Source organism: Salmo trutta, chromosome 12 (genome assembly GCF_901001165.1).
Source record: "Salmo trutta chromosome 12, fSalTru1.1, whole genome shotgun sequence".
NCBI lineage: Eukaryota > Metazoa > Chordata > Actinopteri > Salmoniformes > Salmonidae > Salmo > Salmo trutta.
In genome coordinates this window covers 55,165,752-55,191,750 of record NC_042968.1, presented here as the reverse complement: position 1 = coordinate 55,191,750, position 25,999 = coordinate 55,165,752, and the positions used below count along the sequence as shown (strand labels likewise).

Genomic DNA, 25,999 nt, shown 5'->3' with positions numbered 1-25,999 from the left:
GACCAGTGGAAATATGTCCTTTGGTGTAATGAGTCCAAATATAAGATTTTTGGTTCCAACCGTTGTGTCTTTGTGAGACGCAGAGTAGGTGAACGGATAATCTCTGCATGTGTGGTTCCCACCGTGAAGCATGGAGGTGGTGGAGTTATGGTGCTTTGCTGGTGACACTAATTTATTTAGAATTTAAGGCACACTAAACCAGCATGGCTACCACAGCATTCTGCAACTATACACCATCCCATCTGGTTTGTGCTTAGTGGGCCTATCATTTGTTTTTCAACAGGACAATGACCCAACACACCTCCAGGCTGTGTTACGGGCTATTTGACCAAGGAGAGTGATGGAGTGCTGTATCAGATGACAAGGCATCCACAATGACCCTACCTCAACACAATTGAGATGGTTTGGGATGAGTTGGACCTCAGAGTGAAGGAAAAGGAGCCAACAAGTGCTCAGCATATGTGGTAACTCCTTCAAGACTGCTGGAAAAGCATTCCAGGTGACTACCTCATGAAGCTGGTTGAGAGAATGCCAAGAGTGTGTCAAGCTGTCAAAGGCAAAGGATGGCTACTTTAAAGAATTTGAAATGTTTAACACTTTTTTGGTTACTACATGACCACATGTGCTATTTCATAGTTTTGATGTCGTCAATATTATTCTACAATGAATGAAAATAGTCTACATAAATACAAATCCTTTAATGAGTAGGTGTTTCCAAACTTTTGACTGGTACTGTATATAAATAAATTACTAGTTTCTTACATTATTCAGCAAAAAAGGGTGAAGGCAGACTTGGGAGAAATTCTAGTTTTTTTTCTCATGGCTAAATGAAGGTCATAGGCTATTTGTTAGAGGTGTTCTTTAAATGAGACATTCTACTGCGGTTGGTTGGTGCTGTAAAAAGAGAATACGACTTTTAATAAAGCTTTTTGCCCCTCTCTTCTTCAAAATGAAAGACCTCAATTTGCAAACAAAGCTGTAAGAAGCCATGAGCATATTTGTTTTTCGCTTACCGTGCAAGGTCTTTTTCCCATTATTGGAAAACATTATGAATCACCATCATTACAAATCACCATCAAAATCATCCAGTTGTTATCAAGGCATCATGTACATATTACATTTTAACACCATCTAGAAATGTCTTACAATCACTTTGCCACAGTTGCATTAATTATGTGCAAGTTCTCTTCCTAATTTCATATTCCTCAACGTTCTAAGTCAATTTGAATGTCTGTGTATATCTAGATACAATTATTCTTTGACAGTAACTCTGGGTGTGTGCAAGTCTCCGTGTCTTAATGGTGAGCTAGCACACAAACACATCAGTGAACTGAACACCCATAGACGGGTATATGCTCTGTATTCAAGGGTTAAAGCAGGAGAGGCTTACTAATCTCTTATCGGTAAAGGGAGATGGAAAAAAGGCATACATTTGGAAAACAATAAGAAAAATAAAACGGTAAACATAACCTCCTGCGGTTACTACAAACAAATATTCAAGTAAAGAAACAACATCATAGCAGCAGCAATATCGGTAAAACAGCACACCAACAGAGATTGTTTTATGATTTTGTTTTTTTCATACTTTTTGGGGGCGGTTTTGTGGGGGACACAGATAAAGCTAATTCCTGGACTAAACAAATATTTCCGTGGATATTCTCCATTCACCGTGCTTTATAGACCATCACTAGGTTTAACCTGTGTCTCGGAAACCAGCCCTCTATGTTTGTATTTTTTCCATTCAGTGTGATAAGTAGTGGTAGGACAAAACCAATCAAGCCATGCCTCATCCAATTTTTTACATGCCAAACAGCTGGAATGTGACAAAAACGAAATACATTTCAACTTCAGGACACAACAGACATGGCACAAAAACAACAACTACAGAAACATGTGCCTCCATATATCCCATGATGTCTTATTTGTGTTACTTGGCATTAGCCTGGTGAAGTGAAAAGGAACAATCCTGTTTGGATCCAGGCTAACTTGACATACCATTTTTGGGGTTTTACTAGTGTTAAATTGTCCCATTAACTACATGTTACCAATGAGTAAAACCCCCCATCAATAAACAGTTACAAAATAATAATACAAAATGTATAATAATAATAACAACAACAACAACAACAACAACAACAACCTTAGTTTGTTGGCTTTGGAAAGGGTTGTGGCAATATCTGCAGTACTTTATCCCCAGGCTTAGTTCACACCAATTATCTTTTAGAGCATTTCTGATATTGAGAATCTTATATTTAAAACAGGTCAAAAACACCCACACAAGTTTAAAAATATACATACCTTAGAAGTGACTATACCATATCGAATAGCCAGTGAAGTAATACATGAGGTGTTTAGTGTTATAAGTCTCCTGTAAATGAATACTTTATGAGTAGGTAAAATGTGTGGGTCTACTAAAGTATGCATTTATGTGCAGTCTTTGAACAAGTGCTTCTAATGTTCTTTGTGAGGGGGACAAAAATACTACAATGATTACTCTGACCTACAGAGTGAATCTGATTAGTTGGTTGGGCATAAAGCTGCTTTCTCCCCCACCCAATCCCTGCCCACCATGGGATAAATTCAGGCAATCAACGACTTCAAGACTTCTGTACTTAACAGTCAAAACAATAACACTCAAAAAAAAAAATGAGCCAAAAATAGTTCAAGCTTCACAGTATTTAACAAGATAATACATTTGGATGTGGGCTACAGGTAAAAGGTTAAGGGAAAAAATGCTCCTGCAGGTATGTATGAGATACAAGGTCCAATATTGCACGTCAACTAAATGGTTTGGGAAGTTAAGGGCCACCAACACGCAAGGGATCAAGCATTAGAGTACGCTGCATTCAAAACGGTCATTACAATCATCCTCAAAGGTCATGCTTTTAAAACAGAAAGCAAAGCAACAATAACAGTACAGACGGGAAAAAAAAATTCATTTAAAACAACGATTTGCGTGCTGTTGAGTTTTGGATCGACAACCAACCAAGGTCAGAGACAGACACGCTATCAAAACAGTGCCATAGTCCCAGTAGTAATACTCAAGGAACACAGGAACACGTTCAGCTAAAGCCCTGTATGCCCTTTCTCTACCCCTCTCCCTACCTCCCGCTGACAAGGTTAGAAATACGTCGCCACAATTCCAAGTTTTGTTTTCAGAAAAAGGTGAGAAAGCTGGAAATTGAGATTTTAAACAATATGAGTCAAGAGACAGGTAAGCATCTAAGAGACTGATATGATGGCCACTAGTAAAACGTCCATGCATGCAGAGAACACGTCACTTCCACAGAACAGAACAGAGGCAGCCTGAGAAAGTTGACCTTAAAGTTATGACATGTATGAAGCAGTGTTCATGGTCTCTTTGGAGAATCACAACCAAAACCCCTGCTAGATGGATTGAACTAGATGAGAATATAAAATATTGTTTCCAGACTTATGTTTTCTAAACTGTTTGTAAACCTGGTTGATGCTAGACACAGACGGGAAAGCCTCTGGTAAACAAAGGGGTGGTGGAGAGACAAAAACCTGAAAAACGAGAAACTACATGGTTGTTTAAGAAACCTTATCACAGGGCTATACAAGAAATACCACAACTATCCGATGACGCCACACATATCACTCTAACGTACACCCACTGTCCTCACTTCCAACTTTGACGTAAGCATGCTACTTAGTTATTTCCTGTTTTTAAGACAAGTCACTCTCAACCACAACAAATAAAAATCATGTGCACTTCTGTCTGTGATGCATGTTTGACTGACTGGTTTAGGCAACACAACTTCTGACCTGCCTAAAAAGATTTAAACTCTGATATTACTCTAAATATGCACTGACAAGATTTTTCATTAACTCAATGTAATTACTTTGATGACTACAAGAAAATACATGCTATTCTTATTCTAAGATATGTAGAGGCAGTTTCCCAAAGAAAAAAGAAAAACTTGCTGGTTCGATTTTTTTAAAATAATGATAGTTTCAGCATTTACTTTACTCGAATACCCTTCGCTGCTGTTTGGCTAGCAGCCGTCCTGGCTGTTGAGGATACTATGTTGTCTTTGAGACCATTAACAACATTTCCATGCGACTTCCTGATTTTTTTAACCACCCCTACATACATTTTATGGTTGGTATCCTCCAGTCTACACCAAGACCCTCCCCTTCCCCTACCTCTGAGTGCCACTTTCCGGCCGATATGTATTGATTTAAAAGCTCTTCTTCACTGTCCGCTTACCCTCAAATCAGCACTACCCCCTCTAAATATAAAACCATGATTTTACCACAACTAAACGACAAAAGCTTTTCCCCCCCTTTTTTTTGGTTTTGTTTAACGTCGCTGGAGAGCTTGGATGAAAGAACATTTTAAAAAGAGACTAAACAAAAATGGCTAAGCTGACATCTTTTCATTATTGATTGTGATGTTGAAATGATTAAATTCATTTTTCCTCCCTAGATAAATTTGGCCCGCCGGTCCCCATGTCCCCCTCGCCTGTTGCGTGGGGGGGGGGGCGCCGAGTGCCTCGGCTGGCTAACACCTCCCTCCCACCCATCCAGAAGGTTGAGGAGGGGTCACGTCTGCACCCCCTTCCCCTCCCCAGCTGGCAGACCCTACCCCCAGTAAAGGGTAACATGTTCCCTGGGTATAAGAGGATCGCATCCGTCGTCTCCCATAGTGAATGACCTGGTAGGAGAGCGACAGAGGGAGACCAATATTAATGGACAAATATGCTTTAAGCCCATCCCCCACACATACAGATCCTTCAGAAAGTATTCAAACCCTTCACTTACTCCACATTTGGTTGCTACAGCCTAAATTCAGAATAGATTAAAATATTTTTCTTCTGACCCATCTACACATGACAAAGGGGAAACATGCTTTTAGACATTTCCAATTTATTGAAAATTAAATATAGAAATATCTAATTTACATGTATTCACACCCGAGTCAATACTTTGTACAAGCACCTTTGGCAGCGATTTCAGCTGTGAGACTTCCTGGATAAGTCTAAGAGCTTTCCACACCTGGATTGTGCAACATTTGCCCTTTACTTTCTTCTAAATTCTTCAAGCTCTGTCAAATTGGTTGTTGATCATTGCTAGACAACCATTTAAGTATTGCAATAGATTTAACCTGATTTAATTGAAAACTAACTCAGCTACTCAAACGCAAGGCCAAATATGCACTGGCATTGCTTACCAAGAAGACATTGAATGTTAAAGGTTATTGTCCTGCTGAAAGGTGAATTCATCTCCCAGTGTCTTGTGGAAAGCAGACAACCAGGTTTTCCTCTAGGATTTTGCCTGTGCTTAGCTCTATTAAGTACATTTTTTTATCCCCATAATATAATACCAGCCACCACTATGCTTGAAAATATGGAGTGTGGTCCTCAGTTAAGTGTTGTACTGGGTTTGCCCCAAAATAACACTTTTGTATTCAGGGCAAAAAGTTAATTGTTTTACCACATTTTTTGGAGTATTACTTTAGTGCCTTGTTGCAAACAGGATGCATGTTTTGGAATACACTATATACCAAAAGTATGTGGACACCTGCTCATCAAACATTTAATTCCAAAAATGAATTGGATTAATATGGAGTTGGTCCCTCTTTTGCTGCTATAACAGCCTTCACTCTTCTTGGAAGGCTTTCTACTAGATGTTGGAACATTGCTGCAGTGAGGTCAGGCACTGACGTTGGGCGATTAGGCCTGGCTTGCAGTCATCGTTCCAATATATCCCAAAGGTGTTTGAAGGGGTTGAGGTCAGGACTCTGTGCAGACCAGTCAAGTTCTTCCACACCAATCTCTACAAACCATTTCTGTATGGACCTCGCTTTGTGCACGAGGACATTGTCAAGTAGAAACAGGAAAGGACCTTCGCAAACTGTTGCCACAAATTTGGAAGCACAGAATCATCTAGAATGTCATTGTATGCCGTAGCGATCAGATTTTTCCTTCACTGGATCTACAGGGCCTAGAATGAACCATGAGAAACAGCCCCAGGTCATTATTATGTTGCTTCAATATATCCACAGAATTTCCCTTCATGATGCCATCTATTGTGAAGTGCACCAGTCCCTCCTGCAGCAAAGCACCCCAACGACATGATGCTGCCACCCCCGTGCTTCATGGTTGGGATGGTGTTCTTCAGCTTGCAAGCCTGCCCCTTTTTCCTCCAAACAGTTCTATTTTTGTTTCATCAGACCAGAGGACATTTCTCCAAAAAGTACAATCTTTGTCGCCATGGGCAGTTGCAAACCGTAGTCTGGCTTTTTTATGGCGGTTTTGGAGCAGTGGCTTCTTCCTTGCTGAGCGGCCATTCAGGTTATGTCGATATAGGCCTCGTTTTACTGTGGATATAGATACTTTTGTACCCGTTTCCTCCAGCATTTCCACAAGGTCCTTTGCTGTTGTTCTGGGATTGATTTGCACTTTTCGCACCAAAGTCCATTCATCTCTAGGAGACAGAACGCATCTCCTTCCTGAGTGGTATGACGGCTGCGTGGTCCCCTGGTGTTTATACTTCTGTACTATTGTTTGTACAGATGAATGTGGTAACTTCAGGCATTTGGAAATTGCTCCCAAGGATCAACTAGACTTGTGGAGGTCTACAATTTGTTTTCTGAGGTCTTGGCTGATTTCTTTAGATTTTCCCATGATGTCAAGCAAAGAGGCACTGAGTTTGAAGGTAGGCCTTGAAATACATCCACAGGTACACCTCCAATTGACTAAAATGATGTCAATTAGCCTATCAGAAGCTTCTAAAGCCATGACATAATTTTCTGGAATTTTCCAAGCTGTTTAAAGGCACAGTCAACTTAGTGTATGTAAACTTCTGACCCACTGGAATTGTGATACAGTGAATTATAAGTGAAATAATCTGTCTGTAAACAACGGTTGGAAAAATTACTTGTGTCATTCACAAAGTAGATGTCCTAACCGACTTGCCAAAACTATAGTTTGTAAGCAAGAAACTTGTGGCGTGGTTGAAAAACAAGTTTGAATGACTCCAACCTAAGTGCATGTAAACTTCCAACTTGAACTGTGTGTGTGTGTGTGTGTGTGTGTGTGTGTGTGTGTGTGTGTGTGTGTGAGTGTATATATATATCTGTGTATTGTTATTCTGTACAGGCTTCCCTGTTCTTTGTGGTTGAATCTGCTCGCCTGAAGGACCTTACAGATAATTGTGTGTGGGGTACAGAGATGAGCTAGTCATTCAAAAATCATGTTTAAAAACTATTATTTCACAGAGTGAGTCCATGCAACTTGTGACTTGTTAAGCACATTTTTAACCAAGAATTTAAGCTTGCCATAACAAAGGGGTTGAATACTTACTGACTCAAGAAATTTAATTTTAAATTAATTTGTAAAAATGTAAAAACATAATTCCACTTTTGACATTATGGGGTATTGTGTGTAGGCCAGTGACAAAAAAAAAATCACAATTTAATCTATTTTAAATTCAGGCTGTAACACATCATAATGTGGAAAAAGTCAAAGGCTGTGAATACTTTCTGAAGGCACTGTATATCAACTTCGTTTTGCTTGCTTATCGTTTTGCTCAAATAAGGTGGATGACAAACTGAGACACGAAAATGCCTTAGATCCGATAACTCAGCTCTAATTAGATTAACAACCATTTTTAAACATGAATGTGCGACTTACCCCCTTGAACAGGCCTGTTCCTATGGAAAGCGTTACACCCCGTAGAAGGCGGCCAGTCGTTCCTTCAGAGGCAGAGGGAACTGGCCTGAGAAACGCCCCCAGTTCTCCTCGCCCACCTGGTTCTTAAACCCATGGAAGATCTGAAAACATCAACACATAATTACAATGTACGCACAAAGCCATGCACGCACATGCATACACACACATTGTGGATCAGGATAATCTCAACTTCTCCTTTCTCACACACAGGTACTCAGTCTTGGCCCATAGGCCTTTCCTCAATTGGAGTTGCTCAACTCCTGTGTCCTCTCTCCACCTTCCACGCTCGCCTCCTTTTGAAAAAGGTCAAAAGGTAATCGAGGAGAGGTGGCAATGTGAAGGAACGTGGACGAAAATGCGCTTGTACGAAATAACTCCACTCGCGCGTCATCAGGCAAATTACGTTTACAGGGGTGGAATCCCAAAATAAAATGTGTAAAGTCATAAAACTAACGTAGCTAGTTGTGCAAGACATTTTATAGATTCACGTATAAGTAGGATATCATTTTTAAACGTTTGCATGCTTTTCTCCTTCGAGAAAACAACTGCTTCAAAGGGGGTGTGGCAGATGTCAAAACTCTTCCATAAAAAGGACTGGCTATCAAGGCTATCACCCGTTCACCTACTAAGAAATTGACACTCTCCTCAACCACTTACAAGTTTCCAGGTCACGGAAGTGTGGACGGAATTTTGCCCAAATGAAAAAGGCCACAGTCACGATCAGTTCTTACCTTGCCAAACATGTCACGCAGATCATCCTTTGGATTTACCCATGAGGCCACTGCATCACAGAAAAATATAAAATCCTGGAGGAAATGAGAAAAAGTCTGGCTTGAGACAAGTTTTACAACTAACATCCTTCATGAATAGTGCCATCTAACCAGTAAAGCAGTTCCTTTATTCTTCATCTTCCTCAATTGATTGGGCCATGAAAAGTGCAGTTCATACGTTATCCTCAAGAGGGCAGCGTTGCCAAGGGGCCTCACCTGCACAACTCCTCCTGGGTTGACACTGATCATAGTGCAGATGCCTCTGAATGCTGAGTCTTTCTCCTCATTGTCTCTTATGTTACGTAAAGAGGTACACCTGCCAACAGGAACAACCACGTTTTACACCAGGCCAGAAGGGCTGCCTTTAAGTACTGCATAGAATTACAATTCAATACCCTTATAGCACTCTGAAGTTACCATTGACTGCATTCAATAACTTACTTGTACAGGTATGCCATATTACTATTACTTTTCACTAATACATTCTAACACAAATCAAAAACATAAATTCCACTATGAAATGTCATGTATAAGTAAAATACATTCTAAAATATAAAAATACTACATATTGCCTCAAAGGGTTTTGTTGATTATATGTTACTGTAAACATTTTTATAAATAGAACCTATAGTATAAATGTCAACTTGCCATTTTTACTCTATACATGCGAATTCAATCTACGACCTTTTAGATCTTTCGAAGATTTGATACTACCGGAAGTACTTTTACAAAGACGACTTAGTTCGGTACAACACATTCTTGTGGGGAGAAAATTATTTCTCTCAGGTTATCTAAAACAGTATCAGAATTGTGCATGCAGATCAAACAAACCTGTCATTCTGAGACTGTGTGAAGGCACTTAACTCTATTCACTTACACGTGAATCACTAAAACTGCTTGATCACTTAAAATAACTTAACTTTGGCCGATATGGCATTCAGGGAAGCCTTTACTGTAACTTTTTTCTTAAAGGAAGTTTTGAGGCATTCTGGGATAAGCACGTGCAGCTGGAGGACTATTGGACGAGAGGGGTGGGATTTGGGAATGATCTGGATCTGGGAATGCTTTTGGGAATTGTTTTGGAATGCGTCTGGAACTTTTGGGAAGCCGTTTGTTTTCCCTTTCTCGTTCTGAACCAGCAGGCATGTGACAATCTGAATCCCATGCACTAATTAGTAGTTACCGACAATTAACAACGACAACAACAAAAAGTAAAATAAATAAACCAATAATGTATCAAATACATGAAAGTGCTACTGAGGCAAAAATAAAATCACAGACTGAGGGGACCTAAAAGAGGACAAGATTAGTCACATGGTTGGCAATGCTTACAGACTGATTCAGGAGAAACAGAAAATACTTATTTTAGAAAGAAAGAGGGATGAAGAGAGAGAGAGAGAGAGAGACAGTGACAGGGAAAAGCGAGAATGCCAGGACAGGGAGCGACAGACCCAGAGAAAATGAATAAAATAAAAGATTGAATAATACACACCAGGGTCTTATAAACTGCTGTAGCATCGGTGCCACCTCTTGAGGACAAACGTAACCAAGACGACCAATTGTTATTGCTAAGGTAACGCAATCACGGTTATACACCACCAAACGCCAACGAAGACATGAGCAATGAGGAGAAAAAAAACAACAACAAAAACAAAAACAACTCAGAAACATAAATCAACAGAATCTGTGCATGACAATAAACAGAAGAATTCACTAGTGTTGATTATTACTGCCCCACTCACTACTGGGGAGGAATTTAAGATAGTAAAAACAAGAAATGTATTTAAGGGAGAACACTTTGACGACACAATATCAATCAAATGGCAAATGCCTGCTCGGACGTCAGAAATATGACGTCAGAAATATGAATGGCGAAATGGCCTCTGTTCTCTTGCAACAAACTCCTCTCTCCAAAATGTTAATGATCTTTGTTAAAAAAAAGTATAAATGTGAAGTCATTAGTTAACTGCCAGCATGGAATGTTTACACGGTTATTATTCCTCTCAAAGTTGGTAGCTGGGAATTGAGCTTTCATAGGGTTCTCCCTTAAACTCACAAAAAGGTTAATCTTTCCTTAAGAAACAGAAACTTTTTCTTTTGGTTGTAAAGACATGACATTACTCCAAGCCAACTACATGGAAGGAGACTAGTATCCAGCACAGCAGGTTCTTATGAAGAGGCAGAGGCAGAGAGGACCTAAGTTTAAGAGACACAAAACTATGCAACATTCTCATTAAGAAACAGGCATTTATGAACAGTCCAATGAGACATGCAGAAAGCAGATGATAGGCTCATTAGAAATCGAGTTCAGTGCAGGATAGGCTGATTAGTTTCAAATGAGGGTGGAGGGGAGGAATTATAGCTATATATGGCCTCAAACCCAGTCCACCTCAATTTTAGTGTTGATGTGACATTAAATGTGTTTTAAAAGTGCTCTGAATGATCAAATTGGTGAGGTATAAGATAATCAACATTAATATATTTCTGAAAGTTTTGATTGGTTAGGGGAAAAATTGAGATTGGGAAACCAAATGGAAACAAAATGGAAACAGAGGTTTATGTTTCAATTTATCATACTAAAATAGAATGGCAGTGGTCTGAGCTCAACAGCATAGTGCTATGGCTCCATCAATCCATCACGTATCCTGCATCAAACATTTGCCATCCTTTCACTAAACAACATTCAACATCTATTGGCAGATATGCATTCACATAAAAACTAACTAAAAACAAATAAACTGACAAACAGAACAACATCTACAAATTCCCTAGTTTTCCTGGTAGGGTTAGTTAAGCAGGTTACACTTCACCCTCATTTTGGCTCAGTAGTTCTAGTTTATGTCAGGCGGCCATTTTGGCTTTCCCAAGCAGTTTACAATTCGAATAGAGCTTCTAAATAAGAGCAGAGTGTAACCGAAGGTTTGTTTGCTAAGTGTAGGTGCTATAACATTTTAACACCACAAAAATGTTTAGGGTGGGATTAGCTCTTTCCTCAATCAGCAAAGAAGACTAGTTATTATTATTCATTACTATTATCCGAGTGTTCAGTAAACATTCAAGTAACCGTATGAACTCTAAGCGTTTAACTATAAGTGAGGTTGGGAGACACTCATGTCTCAGTTAAGGCCTCACTGTCAGCTACTGATGCTGCTCAACACTTCAACTTCACTTCAATGGAAATACAGCTAGAAAAAGCTGACAACCACAGGTACAATAGATTCAATTCATTTCAGTTAATCACGCCAAGACTGTACACTTACAGGGTTCGCTCGGTTTTTAAAAACTTTCCAAGATTCTTAGTCTATAGCTAGGTTTCCATCCAATTGGAGACAGATTTTCATGCTAATATTATAAAATCTGCATAAAAACAATATGCGCATTTTCACACCAGCGATGTGTTTCCATCAAATTGACTTGTTGCAGATAAATGGCTGAGCGTGATGACGTGGTGCATATAAAATAACGTTTGCGGTTAAATTCCCATGTAACGAATAAAGAAATACAAGTTAAATTGGTTTCCATCGCATTTTCAACTCTACTGATGGTTTTATCACAACAAATGTTCCGTTATATTGCGAATGTGCCCACTCTGGTCTTCGCATTTGTGTACTCTAACCAACAGCTTGCAGATACAGTGCAGGTAGGATACCTACATGCTAAGAGCATACATTTTCCCCCTTGTCAAACAGCCATCAAGCATCGATCCTCATGTCACCACAATAAGACCCTCAATATTTATTGGAAAGGAGCATCAAGCTCATCACTGTGCTCTTTCACCACCCTGTGACTTTAACCGTCATTTATTTCATCTGTAGCCTAATAAACTGCATGCTTTCCCGAGTCGTAGTGGGAGGACTACGTAACATATTTGCGTTACTCCAAGTTTACTTCGATATGATGGTTATTATATCAATATTTGTGCATAAAGGGGTGTCAACCGTGCCTGGCTACCCAGAAGCCTTGCCTCGGCCAAACGGTACACCACGCCCATGGACATTAGTTTCTTCTCTGAAATGAGTCTGGATCTGAGTACCTCCCTGACGCGTCACCGAATGCGAACAAATTCAGGGCCATCTGATTGGTCCAGAAACTGATGGGTTGGGCCAGAGCCAGAACACACGTGGGTAAAGCGGCAGTTTGAAAATCCGTCATTGGCTTTGATAATCTGATTGGTTGGAGATGATACAATCGATGATGACTTTTGTACAATGCCCATCGTCACCACAAATTACTTCAATGATTGCAGACTAAAGTATGTAGTGAATGAAAAAGCAGCGGAAGAACTTAGTATGGGTCACCAGTCTAGTTTCCGACGCCATTTTGTCACACAACTAATTTTACCGACAAAAAGATCATCTTGTCTAGCGTATTTTCTTTTGTCAACATTTGGAAAGTTTAGACAAAATGTGCCATTCCCATCAGGCCTGTCATGACATTTTTTATCCGACATGTACTTTACTCGCATATAAGGATTTCAGGAGGCCTCCTGAGTGAGCGGCCTATAAAAAAATATTTTTTTAAATGTCTCATCGCGCTCTAGCAACTCCTTCACGCAGGCCGGGCGCCTAAAGGCTGACTTCGGTTGTCAGTTAAGAAGCGCAGTTTGGCGGATCATGTTTTTGGAGGACGCATGACTCAACCCTTCGCCTCTCCCAAGCCCGTTGGTGAGTTGCAGCGATGAGACTAGATCGTAATAATGAAATTGGGGAGAAAAAAAAGGGGTAAAAAAATAAATAAATGGGTGGAAACCTGGTTCACTCCCTCTTTCCACCTGAGCAACATTTCATTTAGTTCAGCTGGGATCCAACAGCCCATAAACAGAGCCTCTAAGCCATAGATCGGTTGGTAGGAATAGTTGGAATATTTGTGCGAAACCGGCGAAACCTGTAAGGCATAGGGCTTGAGGAGGCTTTCAGATAAGAGATGAATGGCCTCTCTCCAGTCAGAGCGTGCGTCCCAATAATCTCTCCTTCATCCTGAAGTGTGCACTCGTTCACTACTCCCCAAAAATGTAAACGCTTTGGATTAGTCTTGGCACGGGCAAGGGGGAGTTTTCATATACCGGTCATTTCCTGTCAAATCCATGAAGGGAAGTGAACAAGTGCACACTTTTGGAGAAGGGAGGGACGATTGGGACAAGCTCAGAGCAGGCCTGATGGACTGTGCGACACCTCCCTGCGCTGTGGCTGGCGGGCTCAGCAAAGTGCCACCTTGTGGTACCTGTGTTCTCCAGCAGGGTCTTTGGGGTGTTGGGCCTGTTGATGATCTCAACCAGCTGGTGCAGCACCATGCCCACGTATGGTTGCATCTCAGCACCTGGGGAGAGGCGGGAAAAGGTCCATGAGGGAGGCTGTGTGTGTGAGTGCAAGTGCGTGTGTTCATTATAATGCATGTAAGCTGGTGTGTGTGTGACTGTTTTGTGACATTTTGTGGACACTCACCCATTTGTATAGATATCTCTCCGATTGCCCATGTTGCATTGTTGCACACCGATATCAATTCTGGGTTCAGATTAGTGCCCAATATTGGCATGAAATCAGCTGCACAGGAGAGAAAGAGGCTTATACCATCGGTAATTGATAACCTGACATTTGGACTACTAAGCGGTGTGTTACTGCCAATGTGGATTAAGAGAAAATAGTACTTACCAATGCACGGCTTTACGTGCAGGAAACAAGCCTTCGTCAGGTCACCCAGCAGAGCAAAGGAGCTCTGACGCACCTCGGGCATTTTGTCCTGAGTGGGAGAAAAGAAAAAAGAAAGAGCGAGAGAGGGGGAGATGAAGGGGAAGAGAAAGGAAGAGAGAAAGAAAGCGAGGGAGAGAGGAAAAGAGTTGGGAGAGGAAACGATAAAGAGGAAGAAAGCGAGGAAAAGAGGGGGAGAGAGAAAGAGAGGAATTTGTCGATAACAACAAATAAAAAAATAATAATAATATTTAATGTATAGTAACTTTACATTAGCAGCAGTGCCAAGACAGACAACTGTGACGGTAGCCTATAATTTAAAAAATAAGCCATTTCATCTAACATATCCAGGAAATGCACGATTGATATTTTGATGTGCAACCTTTTAATGTTGGATCCAGACTTTTCCGATTTATTTTTGGTGCTTCAGAGAATTTTCGGACATCTTCGTCCATATTGGCCTACACTATAGGCTATATTATTCACCACCTGAGGAAGTGGGAACTCAAAACACTTAGAGAGATTGCTAACTCTAAACTCTAAATATGATAATGTTGCTAGATAGCCATGTCGGCTAATTGATTCATCATTCTGTAAATGTAGCCTGATGCCCTACACAAACTTCCCAGTGCTAGGCCTAGGCTACTATTCACTGCAAACGGTGCGCTGCGCTCTGCGGGAGCATCAAAATCATACTAACTACAGCCTCCTCCGGATGTAGTGGTACCATCAACTCAATATTGAGGTGAGAAATACATGATAAAAATCACAGAAAGTCGTGACTCTCCTCTACGTAACAACAGTAGTTGCTTTGAAAACTGTATTTTTCCCGCAATAGCATTTTGAGCTTGTGCTTCTCAGAATGCGTCTGTCCCTCCTTGTGCAGAGCGGGGAGAGATTGAGAATGGCTCGCTCACACAGCAGCCGACAGCGAAACGGGGTCAGGCAGATACAGTACCTTCATAGCAGGAATCAACATAATCCATAGGCTATTCCTGTTGACCAAATAATGGTTTTAGAACAATCTACAGCAACTTTGTGTAGCAAAACAAAATCACTGAAAATGACCGATGTAAACTAAATGCGCCGGTAAGAGGAAGGCAATGGCGGTAAATTTCAGTTTATCGTCACAGCTCTAGGTGAGGACACAGGTTACCTGCATGCACTGGTACATGAGCGTGAGGATGTTGCTACGTGCGACCAGCTGCTCGATGTTGCCGCCCAACCCTTCAGCCAATCCACTGAGCAGGTCCAGGGCCACAATCATAAAGTCCTTATCAGGGGCCTCGTACTGGTCTGGCTGGGACTGGTGGAGCTGGATGGGGGGGAGGGGGGGTGGGGGTAGACAAGTGGTAGAGGAAGTGAGAGTGTGGATTAGAATTGGGAAAGGAGGGATTGTAAACAATTAGATGGCACATTCCCCAAGCATGACACCCTACTGCAAGCAGATAGTCTTCTGAACGTTCTCACGCACAATCTGTGCCAATTGCCTCTCCCTGGTGTGTTCAGTGCCAACTCACGCAGCCAGTTGGCACAAACAATATATTGTTTACAGGCAAGAAAACAAGCATTGCGCTACAGAAACAAAGTTACTCATGCAACAGACTGATTAGGGGAGCCAGAATCCTGGCCAAACATTTACATCATTCACTAAACAAACACATGGTAGGGTGTAGGCCTTAAAAAATGAATCTTATCCATTTTAGAATAAGGCTGTAACGTAACAAAATGTGGAAAAAGTCAAGGGGCCTGAATATTTTCCGAAAACACTATGTCCACTGTATGCGTGCGTGCCCGCGTGTCTCACCATAGTCTGAGCGAGGGTCTTCTGCACCAGGTTAACACAGCGCTGGTACACAGGCTCACAGTAGGGCAGGAAACCACTCTGGAGAGCCGTGGCTACTGACGACAGGCACTGAGAGAGAGGGATGATGAGAGCGAGAAAGGACAGATGCGGGGGGGATGGAGAGAAAGGGGATGTGACAAGAGAGAGGACATAAGAAAGAATATTATACTTTATAACCTCAGTTACAGGAAGTAATTTATTGTTTTACAGGGTAAGCATTTGTTGTCGGTAAAGAGTGAGAAACTCCCCTTGAGGCTAGTGGATTGGTCTGATTAGAGGACAGTGAGTAGGGTTGCAAAAGGAGGGTATATACTGGAAACTTTCAAAGTTTATCAGAGGGACAAGCGTTCATCTATGTATACGGCTAAGACAGTCTAGCTAGCTACATTCAGATATTATACATTTCTAAATTGTCAGAAAGTCATTTTCATTTCTAGTTAAAGTGTACAAAATACTCCACTATGCAAGTAACCATTTCACTGTACCATTTACATCTTCTGTATCCTGTGCATGTGACAAATAAACTTGAATTTTATTTGACATAGTGCGTGTTTACCAGCGACGGTAATGTGAAGAACATGACCTGCACCATATTAGGATATAACGTTACGCCAACGAGGCAGTGTCCAAGTTCTAGAATTCTCCGGTAGAATGCCCTGCTTTTATTTCCTCACACTCACAACCGCAAGCTATTTTCTGTCATTAGCTCACCATTAACTTGTAAAAAGTGATCTTGTCAGTTTATTTTCCTGTAATATTAAAATACAAATTAACAAAATTTAATATGTTGTCAGCTATATGATATGGTTATTATTTGAACTGTCTAACAAGCTAGAAACTAACCAAAACACTGATGTCATGCAGCCTGTTCTTTTTGTGTTTATACTTTTTCATAACGACAAGTTTGATGTCGGACGACAATTGAATGTTCATGATGTCACAGCGACAACAGTCTACAGACATGTCGATAGACGTAGTATAAACCAGCCTTTAGTCTTGAAATCTTTGGTTGTTTAGTACACTACCGTACTCACTCTGTTTAGCACATGGCCTCATGTGAATCCTTCAAGGAGATGGGTGGGGCTAAGGCTTAAGAGGGGGTGTGAACGATGCTGAATGGGTGTAGACAAAGAAGGGCTCTCCAGTAGGTGTACCAAAACATTTAAGGGCCATTCTCTCAAAAGTGGGGTTACAAGTTTATCAACTTTAAAAGCAGAATTACTTTCCCATTGTTTCTCAACTGTAGTATATGATAAACCTTTTTCTAGCTCTGAGTCTCTACTTTTATCCAATGTAAAAAACTGCATTTTAAATTTTGCTACATAAGGCCGAATCCTGCTGGTCGGTCACATATGTATTTTTTTGTCAATGTTTTTGTGTCAAACTGGTGGCAGTTGTGAAAAAAGTCAATAGTTGGAAGAGTTGCAGAGTTAATTGAAAATAATGCCATTGTTGATTAGATGCTTTCCTCTTGAACCATATGGTCTATCTATCTAATAGAAACTCATGGACAATATGGACACAAATAAATAAAAAAATTAAGAATATATGAATACATTTTTTAAAAGTCAATCAAGAATACATTTCCAGATTTACAATAGATCGACAGATTCAGTTAATTACCTCAATTACTTAAGATTCCGGTAACTTTGGTAAACTACCTGTAGCTTTGCAACCCTAATGGTGAGGCTCACCTCTAGTAAAGGGAACAGATCCTTGTCTTCATCTTTCAACTGGTTCCATTTTGCTATCAGTGGAGGCATCAGCATCTGAATGTACTCCTAAACAAATACAGTAGTACACACATTAGCAATCACAATCCGACAGGCACCTGAAAGGGGAAATCAAATGCAAGTGCAGATTCTGTATTGCTCAAGTCATTGTGGTGTGTGTGGGAGACATTGGCGGAATGTATGTGTGTGTCTAAAGAGGGGTGGGCGAAAAAAAAAATAGTCGCCCCCCTCCACAAATTTTGGGGTCAGAGTGCATCTTCCTCGCCGGCTCTTTCACTTCGTTAATGATGCAAGTGTTTTAGTTCTTCGGTCTGTTGCATGTAGAATATCCTCAAGATGATTTGGTCTCCAGAGAAGGTTCCGCGTCGGCATTTAAAAAGCTGTAGTGTACCCTTACAAACAAACGGGCCAATGTGGAATTGTGTTATTGTTTTAATTCTTAAGAGTCTGACGCACCAGTGCATCAATCTAAATCCTTCAGTTTAAGCTGGAGATATTTTTTGCACGGGCTCTGTCTCAATCCACCGCATGCGCCTACGTCGGTCTTCCACATCTGCAGTGGAAGGTGGCCCGAGCTACAGCAGTGTTCGTCAGACCATGAATCATCCTAAAAATCGGTCTTCTCACAAAAACGTCTGTAGTGTCCAAAAGGTTTGGCCTCTGTGGAAAGGGGACTCTCACGAACACGGTGTTCTCCGTTTTTCTCTACAACCCCCACAAGTGTCACAGGACTCGTCTGAAGGTAACCCATACAAATGAATGGAAGTATGAAGGTACAGTAATTTAGTTTTGAGATGTCTCATGGTCTGACAAACACCGCTGTAGCTCAGACCCTTCCACCGCAGATGCGGAAGGCCGACATTGGCGGATGCGATCGATTGAGAAACAGCCCATGCAAAAAAGAAATGATCTCTCGAGCTTAAACATTAAGCAAAATGTTCCATTTATCACATCCCTAGTATCTGTGTGGGCGTCCGTGTGTACCGGCTTGTTGAGGTGGTGTCCCACAGAGTCAGCGAGCGTCCCTATAGCGTCGTACAGTATGAGCAGGTTCTTGTGTTGGTACTTGCTGAAGGCAAACACCAGAGTGTCCAGAATATAGGCCAGGTAGGGAACCAACTCTGTACACGCCTCCTCTTCTAGAGTGGCAAAGGCACTGAGAGGGGAGAGAAGAGAGGAGAGAGAGAAAAATAAAGGGAAGTTTTGAACGTCACTTCGCAATCATGCTGTTCAAAAACGTTTCATTGGGTCAACCAAACATCACAATGATCATCATGTTTACTTCCACTCCCAAGGACAGTCATCACCAGCTTGAGTGGGAAAACCAAAAGCCACTTATTACTGGTGATCTATCGATCATTTACAATTAAAAAAAAAAAAAGGACATCTGGACAAAAGTAACCACAGCAAACCACACACTGACCGCAACTGAACCACAGTCAACCTCCCTCACCTGCAGGCGGCCTCCTGCACCCTCTTGTTGGAGTCCAGGATGCGTTTGAGCAGCTCAGTCATCAGGGGCTTCAGGTAGGTGTCAGGTGGCTGGCTGACCACCCAGTGGGCATAGCGACTCAGGGTCCAGCAGGTGATGGAGCGCACCAGGGCCTTCTTATCACTCAGACACTGCACCAGGTGGGGGATGAGCTCTGGCAGGTAGGTAATCATACCCTGCATACAACCTGGGAGGACGAAGCTGGGTGTTATTACTATAATTAACATGTATGCCAATGATGTCTGCTGGTTTCAAAGTTTACATATAGAAGATATTCTAGCACTCCCAGGTGATTGTCATTCTCCCATCTCTTTCGGCATAACACTTCCTTCCCTTTCTCTCCCCTCGGGTTTCCAGTAGTCGCCCCCTGACCTCAGGGGTTAGGGTACTATAACAGGGCCTTACCCTCAGCGATGGCCCCCAGAACAAGTATTCCAGACTCCTTGATGACCCACTCTGGGTGGAAGAGGAGCTCTTTGAGGAGAGGCAGGATAGGGAGGAGCAGGTCGTCTCTGAACACGTTAGCCAACACATCTAACGCCGCTGCTGAACACTTACCTGAAAACAGAGAGAGAGAAGAACATGTAAGTATAGAGAGGGGTACACAGACAAGCACCCTTGCCCACAAAAAAAGGTCAACAATATCGATGGCATATTAAACATATGTGGGGTAAGGCTGGAAGAGAGACGGCAAGAGAAAGACAAAAACAGTGGACCAGATTGGAGAGGAGGGAGAGCTAGAGCAATTGTGAATGGGGAAAGAAAACTGAGTATATGTTTACATACCACAACAGTCAGAGGCTGGCACTAAGATGGCATTGAATGAGCTGTATTCCGCCATTAGCAAACAAGAAAACGCTCACCCAGAGGCGGCGTTCCTAGTAGCCGGGTACTTAAACGCAGGGAAACTTAAATCCGTTTTACCAAATGTCTATCAGCATGTTAAATGTGCAACCAGAGGAGAAAAAAAATTATAAAAAAATAAAACTCTGGACCACTTTTACTCCACACACAGAGATGCATACAAAGCTCTCTCACCGTCCATTTGGCAATTCTGACCATAATTCTATCCTCCTGATTCCTGCTTACAAGCAAACATTAAAAGCAGGAAGCACCAGTGACTAGATCAATAAAAAAGTGGTCAGATGAAACAGATGCAAAGCTACAGGACTGTTTTGCTAGCACAGACTGGAATATGTTCCGGGATTCCTCCGATAGCATTGAGGAGTACACCACATCAGTCACTGGCTTCATCAATAAGTGCATCGATGACGTCATCCCCACAGTGACCATACATACATACCCCAACCAGAAGCCATGGACTACAGGCAACATCCGCACTGAGCTAAAGGCTAGAGCTGCCGCTTTCAAGGAGCGGGACTTAAACCCGGAAGCTTATAAGAAATCCCGCTATGCCCTCCAACGAACCATCAAACAGGCAAAGTGTCAATACAGGACTAAGATCGAATCGTATTACACCAGCTCTAATGCTCGTCGGATGTGGAAGGGCTTGCAAACCATTACAGACTACAAAGGGAAGCACAGCCGAGATCTGCCCAGTGACACGAGCCTACCAGACGAGCTAAATTACTTCTAGGCTCGCGTCGAGGCAATTAACACTGAAACATGCATGAGAGCACCAGCTATTCCGGAAGACTGTGTGATCATGCTCTCCGCAGCCTATGTGAGTAAGACCTTTAAACAGGTCAACATTCACAAGGCCGCAGGGCCAGACGGATTACCAGGACGCGTACTGCGAGCATGCGCCGACCAACTGGCAAGTGTCTTCACTGACATTATCAACCTTTCCCTGTCCTAGTCTGTAACACTAACATGTTCTTAGCAGACCACCATAGTCCCTGTGCCCAAGGACGCGAAGGTAACCTGCCTAAATGACTACCGACCCATAGCACTCACGTCTGTAGCAATGAAGTGTTTTGAAAGGCTGGTCATGGCTCACATCAACACCATTATCCCAGAAACCCTAGACCCACTCCAATGTGCATACCGCCCCAACAGATCCACAGATGATGCAATCTCTATTGCACTCCACACTGCCCTTTCCCAGCTGGACAAAAGGAACACCTACGTGGGAATGCTATTCATTGACTACAGCTCAGCATTCAACACAATAGTGCCCACAAAGCTCATCACTAAGCTAAGAACCCTGGGACTAAACACCTCCCTCTGAAACTGGATCCTGGACTTCCTGACGAGCCGCCCCCAAGTGGTAAGGGTAGGTAACAACACATCCACCACGCTGATCCTCAACACAGGGGCCCCTCCTGTACTCCCTGTTCACTCATGACTGCACGGCCAGGCAGGACTCCAACACCATCAACAAGTTTCCTGATGACACAACAACGACGAGACAGCCTATAGGGAGGAGGTCAGAGACCTGGCCGTGTGGTGCCAGGGCAACAACTTCTCCCTCAACGTGATCAAGACAAAAGGAGATGATTGTGGACTACAGGAAAAAGAGGACCGAGCACATCCCCATTCTCATCGATGGGGCTGCATTGGAGCAAGTTGAGAACTTCATGTTCCTTGGTGTCCACATCAACAACAAACTAACATGGTCCAAGCACACCAAGACAGTCGTGAAGAGGGCACGACAAAACCTATTCCCCCTCAGGAGACTGAAAAGATTTGGCCTGGGTCCTCAAAAGGTTCTACAGCTGCACCAGAGAGCATCCTGATTGGTTGCATCACTGCCTGGTATGGCAACTGCTCGGCCTCCGACCTCAAGGCACTACAGAGGGTAGTGCGAACGGCCCAGTACATCACTCTATACCAGGCGGTGTCAGAGGAAGGCCCTAAAAATTGTCAAAGACTCCAGCCACCCTAGTCATAGATTGCTACCGCACGGCAAGCGGTATCGGAGCGCCAAGTCTAGGTCCAAGAGGCTTCTAAACAGCTTCAACCCCCAAGCCATAAGACTCCTGAACACCTAATCAAATGGCTAGCCAGACGATTTGCATTGCCCCCCCTCCCCCTCCTTTACACCACTGCTACTCTCGGTTGTTATCATCTATGGATAGTCACTTTAATAACTACCTTCATGTACATATTACCTCAACTAACCGGTGCCCCTGCACATTGACTCTGTACCGGTACCCCACTGTATATAGTCCAGCTATTGTTATTTTACTGCTGCTCTTTAATTACTTGTTACTTTTATTTCTTATCCATATTTTTTTTTAACTGCATTGTTGGTTAGGGGCTCATAAGTAAGCATTTCACTGTAAGGTCTAAACCAGTTGATTTGAAAAACAGATAAGAGGTCCACTCACGGAGGTTCCAGTCAGAGATGGTGTCATCATCTTCCAGGTCATCGTCTTCATCATCGTCTTCCTCAATGCCGTCCCGGTCACCCTCGTGTTGCTGGGCAACCGTACGGGAGCGGTGGAACCTGGGCCTGATGTCCTGCTCGTTGTCAGGGATGGCCTCATCATCTTCCTCCACGTCACCCTGACACACACTCACACAGTTAAACACACAAGTCTCACAAAAACACAAAGTTAGACACTCGCAAGTGTACAGTCTCTCACACACACACAATTATAATTATTTATACTACTTTAAGACATTGAGCTGCCTTTAGGCTGTAACTGGGTAGCTGTCATTTCACCTATCAGACTATAATCTTACAAGCAGACAGAGACCCATATATATTTATGCATCTTTAAAAATGTATATAATTGTAACCACAGTGACAGGCCAGTGACGGGTGATACTCAAACCTCAGGACCAACACATACCCAAGGTTGAGACACAGCCATGCACAGCAACAAGATTGATATGCCTTGCAATACCCTCCACCCTCTCCCTCCCCCAGGGTTAAGGTGTGATGTGTCTAGTATATCTTAAATCACAGTCTCCAGTCCAGCAGCCCATAGATCCATTTCCTGGCTCACACTCGGAGCAGACTTACCTTGAGCAGAATGATGTCGATCTCCGAATACTTCATCCCGTTGACGAGCACCGGAGTCAGCCTGAAAACAGACAGGGGGTGGAGGGTAGGGGAGAGGGGGCAAGGACAGGCCACATTAATACGTCAGCATTGTCAACAATGTGTAACAGATGAGCTCTAACAGCTATGTCTCTTGAGCAATGGCCGAGGTGACAGGATGAGGACAGTACACCCAGGGGTGAGGTCTAGAACGACTTAGTGTGGGATTGGAGCAAATGTTATAGCTAAAGCTTTGATATGGAGGCTGGTGTTGTACTGTGCATGTGTCACAAAGCATTTGTGCTGCTATGACCGTCTTTGCTTTCCCATATGCCATTTATAACATTATTGTAGCATCATCTGTGAGCTGTTGTGTGTGTGTGTGTGATATATATATAGGGTTACTCACTTGGAGAGGTGGTTACACAGAACGTCCTTACATACAGGCTGTTCAGCCAGGGTCAGCCAGAACTCACAGGCCTCCAGAGCCACATTCTCATCCTGGTCCTGAGTCCTCTGCAGCATGTACTGAGGAGGAGAGGACCATGGGAAAATTAGTCATTTTGCATTATACTTGTAGTGCACTTCCTCCATCAACATTCAGGATCCATTACAAGGCCACAAGCTGGGCAGCCACAATCACCCAACTGATTATGGATCAAGTTGGCTGGAAAACATAGCTTTTGGCCACTAGGTGGCATCTTGAGCTCATTTGACTTGAGCTGAATCTATTCAATTGTCTTGGTTTGTTTTCTTCCCTTCTTTTCTCTCTATATGCCTCCCCACGCCATCTACCTCCATCTCAACCGCCTTCCCTCCCCCTACATCTCTCTCCTCTAACCCCATGGTTGTCCCACAGTCCTACCCCACCCAGCCCCACGCCGCCCAGCCCCACGCCGCCCAGCCCTAGTCTCACCTCTATGATGTTGTGCATGTGTGGTAGGAGACGGTCCATGCGGACCTCCAGCAGCATGACCAGAGCTCTGCACACGTTCTTCCTCACCTCCGGTTCTTCATCAGTCGCCAGGGCAAACAGGTTCTACAGGGAGGGAAGGGGGTCAAACATCATACACCTATGTAGCCATACTAGTCTCAAAGGGGCTATCATTCCTCACTTTACATTATTTGTAAAAACTAATAATAATCCCACTACTATTAAAATCGCATTTCCAATCTAGAAGACAAAGGGAAGGAGACGAGATGACACATTTTAGGGCAATTGAGATAGAGCCAAGGAAAGGTTCCTTGAGTTCAGACAATAATGTCTTCATGTGCGTCCTGAGGTCTGACCTGTACCACTTACGACTACTGAGCCTCTAGCCGTCTCTCTGCCTGTTATCACATAAAGAACTCCAGTAAAAATAGCTCTATCAAAACACCCTACAGAAATAAACCAATTTAGAGGATGCAAATCAGATTCCATGTGACCTGTGCCTCTTCTACGCCGAGTGCCCGCTCTCTCACCCCTACAGCTAAAGACAGAGGGACTATCAACAGCAGCCTTCTCTTCATCCCTTATCCGCCTGCAATATTCTTCTGCCTGTCATCTATTGTCAATGTCACTGTGCTGGGTGCATCCGTCCTCATCCAGGGCCCAGCTGGCTGGAATTTAAGCTCATCAGTGGTTAACCTGATCTACTTCCAACGGCTTACCAGCCCTGATCCAATCGGAGGAATTGGGGTTTGTGTACTGAACTGAAGCTAGGTTAGAACAGTGTTGTGCTGCCTAGAGGCACAGAGATAACCCACTGACACACTGCACTGAGAGCTAAGGCCATATACCTGCCTGCCTGGATGACACATTCTGGGACTTATGGCTGGGGTGGGTGTGTAATGACGTCTAATGGCCATGTGTGATGGTCAGCAGAGGTGTTGTGTGTGTCAAGGGGAATATGTGCTAGTTGTGTGTTTGGTATATGACATGTTTGCATAACTTAGGGGTCAAATAAGCCTCATACCATACCATGTGTCTGACTTTGTGGGGATATTAGACAGTTACAGGGCTGTCTGGGGGTTATGGGAGGTCAGAGTGTATAGGTCAGAGGTCACTGCGGGGTCAGACTTGCCTCAATGAAGCCATCGATGTGCAGCATGAGGGCCTGGGTCCTACTTATGATGAACTGGTTGACGCAGGCGATGGCATGAGACCTGCAACACAACAACATACCCTTTAAAACCTTAACTTCACACAACCCAAATTCACATGATCCCCCTCATTAACGCTGCCTCGGTCTCTGTTCCTCCCCCCAGCTCCCTTTTCCCCCAGTCTCCTATCTGGGATCTCAGACCTTGATAACACCAAAGGATGGATACAAATCAGAGAGAAAGTTTAATCTATAAGCCTGAGGAAAGAGGGATTTGAGGGGCCATTTTGGATCAAAGCGCCTGTGAATATATCAATTTTTTTTAGAAATACTTGGCTATGGGTTGTTTTGGGACCGATTAGAGGGGCAAGGTGTTGGCTCCCCCGGAAGTGAGGAGTGGGGGAAAGAGGCAAGGCTGTGAGCAGGGAGAGAGAGGAAGGCACAGTACACTCATACTAGAGTACAGTCATTCCTTCTAGGGACTTTTGCTTACCACTGTGCTTCAGCTTGCCGTCTGTGGTCTAGGCCAGATTATTGTAAGGCACTTTGTAGTGTGTCCAAACAAAAATGCATCTTTTGACCAATGGGTAAGATATGTTAATTGTGTAGATACTCCTCTAAAGAAAACCAATGGTCCAAACCTCATGTCTTTATCATAATCCGTTCAAAGGTTATTGGAGTTTACCCTTGTAGGATGGCCAAAATTAGGGCAACTAAATCAATGGAGGCCAAAAAAAATTG

The 25,999-nt window shown here is 42.9% G+C and overlaps 1 protein-coding gene across 4 annotated transcripts in view; it reads right to left on the bottom strand.

Moving 5' to 3' along the window:
• Positions 1–890: 890 nt before the first annotated feature.
• tnpo1 (transportin 1) overlaps positions 891–25,999 on the bottom strand; it is a 61,020-nt gene continuing 35,911 nt past the window's right edge. Inside the window, exons 6-24 of one of the 4 annotated variants that reach the window (XM_029768836.1) lie at positions 25,241–25,322; positions 24,091–24,213; positions 23,584–23,702; positions 23,157–23,217; positions 22,516–22,693; positions 19,628–19,780; positions 19,184–19,409; positions 18,715–18,886; positions 17,692–17,778; positions 15,959–16,066; positions 15,308–15,466; positions 14,116–14,203; positions 13,909–14,007; positions 13,688–13,783; positions 9,960–10,035; positions 8,684–8,783; positions 8,429–8,503; positions 7,659–7,798; positions 891–4,678 (exon numbers count right to left, since the gene is read on the bottom strand). In XM_029768836.1, coding sequence (XP_029624696.1) covers positions 7,691–7,798; positions 8,429–8,503; positions 8,684–8,783; positions 9,960–10,035; positions 13,688–13,783; positions 13,909–14,007; positions 14,116–14,203; positions 15,308–15,466; positions 15,959–16,066; positions 17,692–17,778; positions 18,715–18,886; positions 19,184–19,409; positions 19,628–19,780; positions 22,516–22,693; positions 23,157–23,217; positions 23,584–23,702; positions 24,091–24,213; positions 25,241–25,322 — 2,110 coding nt within the window. In that variant the 3' untranslated portion in view covers positions 891–4,678; positions 7,659–7,690. Of the gene's footprint in view, positions 4,679–7,658; positions 7,799–8,428; positions 8,504–8,683; positions 8,784–9,959; positions 10,036–13,687; positions 13,784–13,908; positions 14,008–14,115; positions 14,204–14,566; positions 15,147–15,307; positions 15,467–15,958; positions 16,067–17,691; positions 17,779–18,714; positions 18,887–19,183; positions 19,410–19,627; positions 19,781–22,515; positions 22,694–23,156; positions 23,218–23,583; positions 23,703–24,090; positions 24,214–25,240; positions 25,323–25,999 lie in introns of those variants that run through there. The other 3 variants (XR_003880258.1, XM_029768838.1, XM_029768837.1) reach the window with 3 other exon arrangements.